This window comes from Lagenorhynchus albirostris, chromosome 12 (assembly GCF_949774975.1).
Source record: "Lagenorhynchus albirostris chromosome 12, mLagAlb1.1, whole genome shotgun sequence".
Taxonomy (NCBI): domain Eukaryota; kingdom Metazoa; phylum Chordata; class Mammalia; order Artiodactyla; family Delphinidae; genus Lagenorhynchus; species Lagenorhynchus albirostris.
The window spans coordinates 2,681,056-2,694,855 of record NC_083106.1 but is presented as its reverse complement, the minus strand read 5'-3'; the positions used below and the strand labels follow the sequence as shown (position 1 = coordinate 2,694,855).

The 13,800-nt window shown below is 46.8% G+C and overlaps 1 protein-coding gene across 4 annotated transcripts in view; it reads right to left on the bottom strand.

The window, feature by feature from the left end:
* The window catches only part of RPS6KA2 (ribosomal protein S6 kinase A2), a 221,440-nt gene that overhangs the window by 89,418 nt on the left and 118,222 nt on the right, over positions 1-13,800 (bottom strand). The window contains exon 1 of one of the 4 annotated variants that reach the window (XM_060168306.1): positions 699-901. The exons of the other annotated variants lie outside the window; for them this stretch is intronic. Within the exon in view, the coding sequence (XP_060024289.1) occupies positions 699-761 (63 nt within the window). The 5' untranslated portion in view covers positions 762-901. Of the gene's footprint in view, positions 1-698; positions 902-13,800 lie in introns of those variants that run through there. 4 annotated transcript variants of the gene reach the window in all.

Here is a 13,800-nt window from a genome sequence, read left to right as displayed (position 1 = left end):
TTTCCGGGGTCCCGCCGGGAGCTCAGGTCAGCAGAGGCCGACATCTCGAGGCATCTCCCATCAGGCTCCCTCTTCTAGACCCCAAAACAGGACGTCCTCGCCAGGGAATGACATCTTGTTCCAGAGGCTGTGGCCGTGGTGCCCCTGCATCAGAACCACCAGGGAACTCGTTAAAAATGCAGATTCCAGGCCCGGGGCGGGACTACGGAGCCTGGAATCTCTGCGAAGGACGGGGCTTCACCTCGAGCCCCACTCCCCGTCCTGCAGGGTGGTTCCCTGCAGCACACAAACAGGCTGTCCTGTCCGCATGCTTCTCAGGAAACACAGACTGCGTGGTCCCACCGCCGCCCACCAGCTCTTTGAAGGGATTTCCACACTCGCTGCCCCACCTCCCTCCTCTCCTCTCTCACACCCACTGCCACCCACTCTCTTCACCTCATCAAGTCATTAAAACCCTCCACGGGGCTCAACCCAGGGGTCAGACCTCAGAGTCCGCGCACTGGGCACCATCCATCACCCCATCTTCCTCGAAACGCTTCCCTCACTTGGATTCCGGGACATCACGCCCCCCGGGTCTCCCGACACCCCCTCTCTCCCGTCTCCTTATCTCCCTGTCTCCCAACATCCCCTGGACCCCGGCTCTTCTTCCCCGTCATCACCCCCTCGGGACCTAGTCCTGTCTCGAGGCTTTGTGTTACCGTCTGAACACCGACAGCTCTCAGGTCTGGACCTGCCCCCAGAACTCCAGACGTGAGGCTCATCCCCGGTGAGGTCCTGAGTGTGCGCGTGTAGTCGGGGAGACCTCGGGGGCCGGGAGCCTCCCGGGGCCTCCGCTCCACGCGGGCAGGGGAGAGGGCTACGGGGCAAACCTGGCATTTGTCGCTGGCCCTCTGCCCTGTCAGCTGCTGACTTGGGGCCTGGCCTCTGAGTACTTCCTACCACTTCCCAGCTCATCAATGCATTTAACTGTTTCAAAGAGATATTTTATCCATACTTTCAACTGTTTTTAGACGGAGAGCTCACCACACCTAGCCCACCGTACTGCTAGGAACAAAGTTCAGAAATGCTTTGAAAGTGGAGAGAAGTCACCAAGTGGCTCATCTGTCTCTTCCAGGGAGTGAAGACAGGGGACCCTTGAAAAGTCCCTCGGGGAGGCGCACCCCACCCCCAGTAAAGCGTCCAGAACCAACGACACAGGCCGTTCACTACAAAGACCCCCGAGGAGACGGCTGTGCACACGCTGTAACACAAGGTAGAAGGACCAGGCGTGAGCCTCAGACTCAGAGCCAGAAGGAACCTCCTCCTTCTAGGCAGGTCCGGTGGCTTCTCCAAGGGAACCCAGGGGCCGAGCCGCAAGCGGATCCGGACCTCCCGGGGCCCGGACGGGATGCAGGCTCCGGGCAGCGCGGCTTCCTCTCCCACCCGCCCGAGGAAGCTTCTGAGACGCAGTGGCTTATGCACTGCAGACTCTTCTCTGCTCTTTAAATTGCCCTTCACACGTCTCCGCCAATGTGTCTGCTCCCGCTGGCGTGAGCAAATGTGAGATGAAATTACAGGACCAGCTGCACTGGTCCAATCGGTTCCTCGGGAAACTATTTCTACTGAAAGTTTCCACTCCGTTTCCAAAGGGCTAAATATAAGCTAAGGCATTTAGGATGGCGACACTCCCCCAACGAGAGTGGGACTCCAGCTGGCTCTACGGGCACTTGCTGGCCTCTAGACAGAACAAGGACGGCCCACTGAAGAAAAACAAAACCCTGCGGGAAGGCACAGGAGCAAGGGAACGAGAAAGGAAAATGCTGGAGGAAACCAGAGGCCGGGGGCAGCGGCTCCGAGACGCAGGGGAAGGACGATGCGCGGAGCGGTGGCCCCTGCCTGGGGTCCACCGGGTGTGGTCCAGGGCCTGAACCGCAGACCCACCTGGTGCAATGCGCGCCTGGATGTTACAACTCCCCGAGGGACAGATCGTGCAGTGCACGCAGGGCACTCTTTTCTCATGCAGCTTGGAATGGCGCTTTCCCTTTTTTTACCAAAGAAAGTGACCCAGCCCCCAGGGCAGTCACGGCAGTAACTCACGCACAGGGACAACCAGCCGGGCGTGTCCGCCTTCAGAAAGAGACCTTGAGCTGCTTCTGAAGCCCCTCAGGGACTGAACTGGGCCGAACTTGGGACTCAGACATCACAGCAGGGGGAAGTGAAGAAACTCAGAGGAGAGGGGAGGAGAAACCACCAAGACACGTCTCATTTTTATTCTCTGCCTTTTCCTTCCCATCCAGACTTTTGCCCTCTACCTCCCTTTTACTAATTTTGTTATTAAAGGCAAGGTGGACTTTTCCCTCTGTTTTTAAATTAAAGTGCCACCCCTCACGGCTTCTGTCTTTCTTTGCCCTCGTTGCCTGTCTTTCCCTCGAATTATCTCCCCTTCCATCCTTCTGAAAGCCTCTCGGTCTGCGGGTATTTTTATAAATCACAGTCTATGCAAATTGGACGCCCTGGAAGCTGTGATTATAGCGGTGACGGGCAGACAGAGCCGCGTTCCTGCAGGGGCCTCCTTGCACAGAGAGAGGAGGACACAGGCGCCCACAACATACGCGCTGCAGGCTCCCAGGTTCTGACACCTCGACGCCCCTCAGGTGGGTTAGTTCTAGTAAGTTCCATCAATCCTTGAGCCCCCGGAGAAAGCAACGCTCTGTGGAACATGAGCTGTGAAGTGACAGAGGCCCTGGAACCTGGGTGTGGTGTTTCAGGCGCAGGTTCTAGATGTGGCCATGGACAATGTCCATCTCACCTGGAAAGCCACCTTCAAGGACGTGCTTTGTGAAGAGTCACTTTGCACACGGATGAGGAAGTTGTTATCTGCATTTGTCAACAGGCACTGAGGAATCGCCAAAGGGCCTCAAAACTGTGGATGGAAACGTATGTCGCTACAGGTCCCGAAGCAGAGAAGTTTCCTCACGGAACACACAGCTCTGTATGGGGACAGTGTCTGTCCTGGGGCACCAGGATGTGTGCTGACGGGGCTAAGTCTTTATTCTCTAGTACAACTTTAAAAATAGTGCCGAGTAAAGAGGGTGATAAAATGATACCAGGCTGCCTGCCTGCCGTGCACCGAACAGGCAATTATCACTGTTTCCCATCCGTCCACATACTCAGAACACTGTCACTTCGGATCTGAGATGTGTGGTGTGAAAGAGAGAGAGGCTGCGCTGAGAGTTGAGAAAAGCTGACAACGTGGGCTTGAAATTCCCAAACGAAAAACCTCCGCGACGATCACCCACTATCAGTGTAACTATAGTCTCATCCCAGTGAGATCGACTGGGACAGCTTCACGGTTTTTTCCAGAAAAGGGAAAATTTCACTTATCTGAATATCATCATCTCCAAGACTTAATTATTTACATATTTCTGACTTGATATCCAATTTTTTTTTTTCAAAATCAACATTTCGGTAAATATCTCTATCAGAACAAGTTGTTGATAACTGTGATGTTTCTGATAGAGGTAAGGACATGCTGAGTCAGCTGGTGTCAGGGACTCTGTGCCCGTGGGACGCGTCCCTCCTGCCAGGCTGTTTTCTGTTCCAAGTCTCTGTATCTATTGTCAACGGAAGGCCCAGCATTCCCCGCTCACAACTGTGCTCTCTCCACAACAGAAACGGGCTGAGTCACCTGTACAGACAGCTGGATGTCAATTCTCACTATCCCATGAGGCCAGCTCGTGCTCCTTCTCTAGTAAAAGGTGACAGACTCATAGGGACACGTAATTAGCGGAGAACATCTACCAGCATCATTACAAAGGTTTCACTTATTTTTCTCTTCAGGTATGAAACAAAAGGTCCTCCAGAACCATCCGTAAGAATTTCTTTGCATTCGAAGCTGGTCGTCAGATGGTAGGTTGCAATGTTCAAGAGGGCAAGAATATTCTCAAAGATAATGTGAACATTCAACGTCTAGTGGATTGTTTGTGTTTTTCTTGCTCTACTGGGAGGAGTATCACTGTACATTTGTGCATGGGAACATTTAAGCCAAAGGTACAAATTGTAACGAAAGTACAGATCCGCCAGCACCCACTGGAACACCAGACATAAACAGTGACTCAAGGGTAAACACCAAACTGTAGCAAAAGCTCTGGGCTGTATCCATCCAATCACCCCGACATCCTCTGAAGACACCTGACTCGGGTACCACAGACCAGTACACTGCACCCTCCTGTCCAGTGAGCAGGCACTGATTGGGCATCTCTAAGCAACACTTATGTGGAGAAGGGCCATTTGGTTTCTGCAAAGAAAACACTGCTAAAGTAACAGGCTTTTTTTAATGGTGCAAAAAACATACAGCAACAGTTACTAAAACTGATCGCTATGATTGGGAAAGTCTTATGCTGGAATGTCTATATTTATAGCCCTTCCTCAAAGTAGAGATCACTTCTTCAAAGAATCCGCCTGCCAATGCAGGGGACACGGGTTCGAGCCCTGGTCCAGGAAGATCCCACATGCCGCGGAGCATCTAAGCCCGTGTGCCACAACTACTGAGCCTGTGCTCTAGAGCCTGTGTGCCACAACTACTGGGCCCGTGTGCCACAACTACTGAAGCCTGTGCACCTAGAGCCCGTGCTCTGCAACAAGAGAAGCCACCACAATGAAAAGCCCACGCACCACAACCAAGAGTAGCCCCCACTCGCCGCAACTAGAGAAAGCCCGCATGCAGCAATGAAGACCCAACGCAGCCAAAAATAAAAATAAATGAATAAATTTATTTAAAAAAAAAAAGTGACGTTGGTGCCCCTCTCATTAGCAAGCATGTCTGTGATCCTCATGAGGGTGGACAAAGCAGAATCCGTGGGGTGTAGATAAGGATGAATTATTCAAACCGGTCACATCTTAGCAAACGGGAATAACTTGCAAAAGGATCGTAAGCTGCCACTTGGGTGAGTGGAATGACGGCAGCACAATTTAACATGCGGGCACGTGTGCAGGGTGAGGTCATGTGTTTGGGAAAGCGATGATTGTGCTCTACAAAGCATTTTATGTTTTGACAGAGAGTCATCAGTCACCAGGCAGGACAGGATCTAAAAACCACCGAGTCCACGGCTTGGAAAAGTATATGCCGCCATGAACAGAAAGCCATCGGTCTTACCGGACAGCTGGGCAGACTGGTGGGCACTGAGCGGGAAGCCTGCTTTCATTCACACACAAATTCCACGGTCACCAAGAGGCACACACGTTCACACCGCCTGACCCAGGGATCTCACTCCTCAGACTTTATCAACAATCTGAATATGGAAAGCCGTTTGTTACAATGTTTTTTTAAATAAGAGTGAAGAAATGAGAAACAATTTCAATGTCCAGCCAACAGTGGAAGAATTAAGTAAATGATGACATCCACCAAATGAAATTTTACAAAGGCATTAAAAGTGATTACACCATTTACAGTTGCTCCCAGAATAATGAAATACTTAGGAGAAAACTAACAAAACACGTACAGTATCTGTGTGCTGAAAATTCCCGAACGTGACTGAAAACAATCAGAGAAGAGGTAAAAAAATGAAGGGACATTCATGTCCACAGATTGGAAGACTCAGTAAAGAGTATAATTCTACAAACACTGATCTGTAGGCATAATGCAATTCCCATCAAAGTCTGAACAAGGCTTTTTGTAGATACAGATAAGCTGATTCTAAAATTTATATGGATTACATATATATGCATTTGCATACAGTATTTGTTTTTCTCTTTCTTACTTACTTCACTCTGTATGACAGTCTCTAGGTCCATCCACCTCACTACAAGTAACTCAATTTTGTTTCTTTCTATGGCTGAGTAGTATTCCATTGTATATATGTGCCACATCTTCTTTATCCGTTCATCTGTTGATGGACACTTAGGTTGCTTCCATGTCCTAGCTATTGTAAATAGTCCTGCAATGAACATTGGTACATGTGTCTTTCTGAATTATGGTTTTCTCAGGGTATATGCCCAGTAGTGGGATTGCTGGGTCATATGGTAGTTCTATTTTAGTTTTTTTAAGGAACCTCCATAGGATATATGTATGCATATGGCTGATGCACTTTGTTGTACAGCAGAAACTAACACAGCATTGTGAAACAATTATACTCCAATAGAGATGTATAAAAAATAAAATTTATATGGAGGGTCTTCCCTGGTGGCGCAGTGGTTGAGAATCTGCCTGCTAATGCAGGGGACACGGGTTCGAGCCCTGGTCTGGGAGTATCCCACATGCCGCCGAGCAACTAGGCCCGTGAGCCACAATTACTGAGCCTCCACGTCTGGAGCCTGTGCTCCGCAACAAGAGAGGCCGCGATAGTGAGAGGCCCGCGCACCGCGACGAAGAGTGGCCCCCGCCCGCAGCAACTAGAGACAGCCCTCGCACAGAAACGAAGACCCAACACAGCAAAAATAAATTAATAAATTAATAAACTCCTACCCCCAACATCTTCTTAAAAAAAAATTTATATGGAAATGCAAATGACCTAGAATCCCTAAAAACAATTTTCAGAAAGAATAATAAAGTGGGAGGAATCACTCTACTGATGTTAAGGCTTACAACGTAGCTACAGTAATCAAGACGGTGAGGTACTGGTGGAAGGACAGACACACAGACTAATGGAACAGAACAGAGAGCCTGGGCATGAACCCATCCCATTCAAATACACCCAACTGATTTTTGAGAGGGTTGAAGAAGAAATTCAGTGGAGGAAGGAGAGTCTTTTCAACAAACGGTGTTGGAGCACTGGACCTCCAAGGCGAAAAAAAAAAAAAAAAAAAAAAACAGACCTAAATCCCGTTTTATACAATGAACTGAAAATGGATCACAGACTTAAATGTAAAACATAAAACTATAAAACTTTTAGGAGAAAAGCTTCAGGACCTAGGAATAACGGGAAAATTCTTAGATATGACCTCCAAAGCATGAGCCATCAGTAAACTGAGCTTAATCAATGTTTAAAACTTTTGTTCTGCAAAGACTCTGCTAAGAAGACGAAAAGAGAAGCTATAGCCTGGAAGAAAACACCTGCAAACCACTTACGCAACAAAGGTCTTGTAGCTATAACAAATAAAAATTCTCAAAACTCAACAATAAAATAAAACAAATAATCCAATTAGAAAATGGGTAAAAGAGATAAACAGTCATTTCACCAAAGAAGATACACAAATGGCAAGCAAGCGCCTGAAAATACATTCAACATCATTAGCCACGAGAGAAAGGCAAATCCACCGTAAGATATCACTACACACCTATCAGTGGCTAAAATAGAAAATACAGCGATAACATCAAATGCCGGTGAGGATGCAGGGAAACTGGATCTCTAATCCATTGCTGGTGGGAATGGAAAATGGATCAGCTGCTGGAAAACAGTCAGGTAGCTTCTTACAAAATGAAACACGAACTTACCGTACAACCCAGTAATTGCATTCTCGCACATTCATCCCAGAGAAATGAAGAGTACGTTCACACAAAAACCTGAATGTGATAGTTCACAGCAGCCTTATACCCAAACAGGAAACAACCCAGACGTCCTCTAACTTAAATGCTTAAGCAAACTGGGACACATCATTGGCAACAATAAAAAGGGACACGCTACGGATACACACGACACGAGTGAGTCTCCGCAGAATGATGCTGAGTGAAAAAAGCCAATCTCAAAAGATTATATTTATCCTGATGAAATAAAACTTCCTACTTGGAGGCAAGACAAGAAAAATGTAAACATAAAGCGTCTTCTCTGCCTGTTTGGGCCTCCTCCCTCCCCTCTAGTTTGCTCTGTGTGTCTGCATTATACATTAACCAGGCTTTCCCAATGGCAGTAATACCAGCTCAGCCATGAAGATCAAATTTCTCCTTCTGTGTCAGCCACACAACTCCTTAGAAGACAGCATTCCCTCCTCAATCCTGTAAGGGGTCACGATCACCCACCACTAGCCTTGCAGACAAGCCTTACGTCCAAGGCCAATACATGGATTCCTTTAAAGATAGTGAGGTACTGAGCAGTCTGGTAAAACAACCTGGGGAGATACTGAGCCACACCTAAGGGAAGGTCTTAGCTTAAATACCTACTTATGACCTTATTAATGTTACCAGTTACATTACTTGTATTCTGCCTCTTTTACAAGATTATTGGTTCTTGCATTACCAGTTGTGTGACTGAACCGCAGATAAAAATAACAATGATTAGGTGACTTGAAAGGATTAATCAAACATATAGTCCTACAAGATGCATGACTGTAACAGTGTTAACTCGAGATTTGGGAAGAAGCCACAAGAGGGAACTGTTTCCTGGACCACAACAGACCAGTAAGACAGGTGGTCCACAGGCTTTTGGCTGCTGTTATCAGGGCTTAGTCCAGTAACAGCACTTGGAGTGACCTCTCGACAAAATCCTCCCCTGACCCGGGGATGAGCATTCCTAGCGCCTTGGGGCAAATGGGTCAGGAAACGCCTCCCAAACCTTGGTCAAAATTAAGCCTGAAAGGGAAGGGATTGCAAAATAAAGACTGTTGCCCACCATCCAGTTCTACAAGAATCATATCATTAGCCACTGCAGTTGCTGACCTACAACACACCCTGAATGGAATTCAGAACAAAGATAAGGATGAAGCCCTCTGTGCTCTGGGACAACGGGCAGAACCAGCCCTCAGAGAGTTAGATATTCTCAGGAGAAGTTTTTTATGAACCTGGATTCTTGCATCTTCCCATACTTACAAAAGCACTAAAACCATTAACTAAGATAGATGTCTGTTCCTTGCGCATAGCAGTAACCTTCCATCAAGATGTGTGCTTGATTGCCTGTACCCTCTTTGTCAAAATCACATATACACTGGCCTCCCCCTTACTCTTCAGTCCTCAGAGCTCTCTAAGAGACTGTCTCTAGGGTTATAATGCTCAGATTGGCTCAAATTAAAATTTCTATTTCTTTCTTAGATTGACTATTGATTAATTTTTCATCAACAATATGATTCCCATTTGTATAACATCTTTTTTTTTTTGGCCGCCTTGGGTCTTTGTTGCTGAGCATGCGCTCTTCTCTAGTTGCTGTGGGCTACTCTTCATTGTGGTGCGCGGGCTTCTCACTGCGGTGGCTTCTCTTGTTGCAGAGCACGGGCTCTAGGCGCACGGGCTTCAGTAGTTGTGGCGCACAGGCTTAACTGCTCCGCGGCATGTGGGATCTTCCCGGACCAGGGCTCGAACCCATGTCCCCTGCATTGGCAGGCGGATTCTTAACCACTGCGCCACCAGGGAAGCCCTTTATAACATCTTTTTTTTTTAATTAATTAATTTATTTATTTTTGGCTGTGTTGGGTCTTCGTTTCTGTGCGAGGGCTTTCTCCAGTTGCGGGGAGCGGGGGCCACTCTTCATCGCGGTGAGCGGGCCTCTCACTGTCGCAGCCTCTCCTGTTGCGGAGCACAGGCTCCAGACATGCGGGCTCAGTAGTTGTGGCTCACGGGCCCACTTGCTCCGCAGCATGTGGGATCTTCCCAGACCAAGGCTCGAACCTGTGTCCCCTGCATCGGCAGGCAGACTCTCAACCACTGCGCCACCAGGGAAGCCGTATAACATCTTGAAATGACAAAATCTTAGAGAAAAAGAAGAGATTAGTGGTTGCCAGAGGTAAGGGATTGTGTGCGCGTGTGCAGGTGTGCATGTGTGTGTGTTGCATAAAAGAGTAACAGGAGGGATCTTTGTGGAGATGGAAAAATTCTGCCTTGATTGTGGTGCAGGTTACATGAATCTACACGTGTGATGAAACTGCATAGAACCACACACACACACAAAAGAGCACATGTAAAACTGGTGAAATCTGCATAAGTTCTGTTGATTGCATCAAGTGTCAGACTCCTAGTTTTTATACTGTACTATGGTTATACAAGATACTACCAGTGGAGGAATTGGGGGAAGGGCAGATAGGACCTCTGTACTAGTTTCTAAAATTTTCTGCTATTTTATAATTATTTCAGAATAAAATATTTTTAAAAAGTGATTTTGAAGTCTACTTGCAATGTTGAAGGAGCCTTGTTATAAGATTTTAAATTAAAGAAGGCAGTAAATAAATTTTATGTACATGATGACTATACTGACATTTAAAAGAGCTGTCGGAGAAACATTAATGGGAAATACATCAAGAAGTTAACAGTGACAGTGTTAGAGAAGTATAAGTGGTTAATTTTCTTTCCTTTGTTTTCTGAATCTTTTATATAGAAATGTAAACGTAAGCAAGAAGACTCAGGCTTCCATATAAGGAAATTTAAATCAATAAAGTCACCTTGTTAACCACAGATGTGGGATTCCTATACTCACCCACTGCTATCACATCCAGCTAAACTGAAATACAATGGAAAGTTTATGCAAAATGAACTGTGAGTTTCGAAAAGTAGATAAGATCAAATAACTTGCTGCAAGAATACAAAAAGATGGAAGCCAACATGAAATAATTTGGATACCTTTTCTGGATGCAAAGAATAAACCTACCATTTGGTGAAAAAGAAAAGCTCGATATTTTTAAAGCTATTAAAATTTTAAACTCAACAGGCAAGGTTCATCTTGGACGAATACAGTATTTCCAATCAGGGCACAGATGGTAAACACAAGAATGTACAACGCAGAGACCAACACAAACTTCCCAGCCTGGCGGGCGGCCAGGGAGTTAATAGAATTTTTTCCTGGGAGGTGGGTGGTATGAATTTACTGGAAACTGAAAAATGAGGAAAAAAGGTTTAAAAGTGAAATTAGAGATGACTGTCTGCTATGGCGTATTAGACAAAATGACTTGTGTGATAAATTTATTTCTCTTAAATAGTTTCACAGATATAAATATGAAGGGTTTAAATTTTTTTTCTTCAACAGTCATGAGTAGCAATCTAAGCAAAATCAACTGTAGTCACTTTTGTAATGTGTGTGCGTGTCGGATCAATAATCCCTAAACCTTCGAGGGGAGTTCCCAAGTTAGTGGCATCCCCCATGTAAGGCCAATGCATGAGGGCAATGCTTAGGGCAACAGACTAGAACTACTGTCAATACTCTGGTCCCAGCCATTTTTTCCTGCTAAAAGTAGATCGTCCCAAATATCCTTAGAGAAGACTGCCAATTTGGCTATCAGAGTCTCAGAACACACATGACATGGAGCTAGCCCTGGCCGTATCCCCTTTCTTATCCCGAAGATTCTTACACACAGAATCCAGACAGAGAACAGTCATGACCTTCAGAATTAAACTTAAACAATTTCAGTGATAATGTGCTTTTATCAGGTTTCCAAACTTTTGAAAAGATGAAACTTTTGGCCAAAAACCTCAAAGAAGTTAGCTGAATAACCACCCCTCCTCTTCCTCTTTTTAAAACCAACTTAGCTGACATTTAAAAAAATTATAAAACATTCTGCTAAAAAAATCAGATACGTGTTAAAGTTTTCAAATGCCCCCATCAGCCCATCCACATCACACTGCCCTCCAACCCCGAGGGTGGAGCTGTCAGAGCTGTGAGAACTCGGCCCCAGGTGACCCCTCAAGTGGAAAGAAGCTAACTGGTGAACTCCACACATGTGTAAGCTTTTGCCGCTACAAGCCAAAGATGCAGATGTCCAAACAGGCACGAGCACAGATGAAGCACGTCAAGTGAGGTGACAAACTGATTTGGTTCAGAGGGTACAGTGGCCTTGTTGCCATGCAGCTCCCTGCGACCAGCATGGCCACGGTTCCCAAAGCACCAGAGACTGAGAATCCAAGGACCCCCTGCAGGGCCACCGAGGGATCTGGACAATTGAAATTTTACTCCACAGTAGACTCAAGCTGATTGTTACCCAACGACCTGTGAGGCTGTTTGAGAGAAGCAGCTGACCTGCAAACACTTCTTGGAGAAATCAGGGATTACACGCAGGGTAAATACAACATCACTGTCATTATCAGTTGAATCCCCCATCGGCCTGGCCCCTCTGTGCAAATACCTGTTTCGTTCTCGGGGGTACCCTCCTACCTCAAAGCGCCCAGCACACAGCATTTACTCGATACGTGTTTGTACAGGAATAAATGAAGACCTTGTGGGTGCTTTAAGCAAGGTGCACTGAACGCCCTCACGTCTGGTATCCCATGGGATGCTCGGTCCAGAGTACGTCTGCTGAACAAGGCCTGCAGCACGACCGAGCCAACCTGCTGAGGCGCAACCTGATTCATGGTGTAAGACACGGGCTTGGGAACGTCCCACATGCGTGGAGTCATGATCTGCATTATATATGATCTTGAAATTCAAAGAAACCATATTATAAAAGTTTGTAAAAGTCTATCCTAGCTTGGGTTTTGCCAAAATGCTTCAGCCCTTTCCGGCAATTCGAGATATCTTGCTGTACTTCAAGATCACACCCTTTGTCTACAACAGGCTTAAGTGATGGTGGAGAAAATCCTGAGACTTTTCTGAGACTCTGGTAGTAGTATGTCAAAAATTAACTATTTATACCAGAAAAAGTGATTTGAAAATGTGTTTAGAAAACCCTTTCTGCTGACGCTATTATTCCAAACTGCTGAGTAAAAGTTCTATCATTTCCTACAAAGACAACTAATTCTTTACCTGCTGCTACAGCAGTGATGAACCAACCATTACACCTACGCCCTGAACCTCAGATGCAGGCTGGGAGCCTGGCGACAGCTGCAGGTGCTCTGTCACTTCTGCGGTCAAGCTGTGACACGCCGTCTACCAGGCTAGGTCAACAGGGTTCACTCTGAATGGTTCCCTAATCATTAGCATATGAGCACACTCATATAATACTGCTGGATTTAAAATTCTCGCGGTAGGCTGAGCTCGTACGCTGTAGGTATCAAGTACCTTGGCCACTTACGCATGTTTTTTTCACACTATTTTTTTGGTTAAATTCCTTGATACAAGCAAGGCTTACAAGGACCAGGATTCATTTAAACAGACTGGCGACCACTGGTGATGTCGTGAGTAGCAAGCATCCCGGGCAGAGTAGCGAGGACCCTCCCTCCCAATGCCCTCTCCTCCCTCTCCCCGCTGTGTCCTGCCCCGACTCAGCTGTCCCAGTATCGCACGTGCGGCGCATCTCCCTGTCCATGACTTTGTTCCTGAGCCACACGTGGCTTTAATGGACTTGGCTGTTTTCTGTCAGCAGCTACACACTGAGAGGCTGAAGAAGGACAACCAGCCTGCTGTCATCTGTTTCTGAACGTTTCCAAGTTGCTCTTCTTTCCCAGAATGATGGCTTTGGAACTCCAGTGCAAATCCCACTGAGATTTCCAGCATCCTTTTGGATCTTACCCAGAACTGAGCCCCACCGGAAAAATCACAGGTTTAGGTCAGAGACTGTTCATGGGAAAAGAGCATCTGTGTCTAGGAAGGGGCTCTCGCCAGCAGGCTGCCCCAAAGTGGTGGCTGAAATTGCACCCAGCCCTCCGCGTGCGTGTGCATGTGCGTGTGCGTGTGCGTGTGTGTGTGTGTGTGCGCGCGCACAGGGGGACTCCAGGGAATGATCTCAAGCAGCTCTTGGAGCGAAGAGCTCTTGGAATGATTGGTGACGCAGCTGACACGGTTCATAAGTTCAGCTTTCAGCTACTTCTTCCCACAGAGTGACATAGTTTTCTCATTATCCTTCGAACTTTTCAAATAATGATTCCCTGGGAAATTACTCCTACCCCTTTCCTTAAGTGCGAGCTCTGCAAATTTTCACTAGTTTGTGCACATCTCAACTTCTGTCTCAAGCCTCGTGACTACAATATTCCCAGATCGCCGGGCCCGCTTTAGAAGGTGGATGTGAGACAAAGCTTAACCTGTCTCTTTTGTTGTG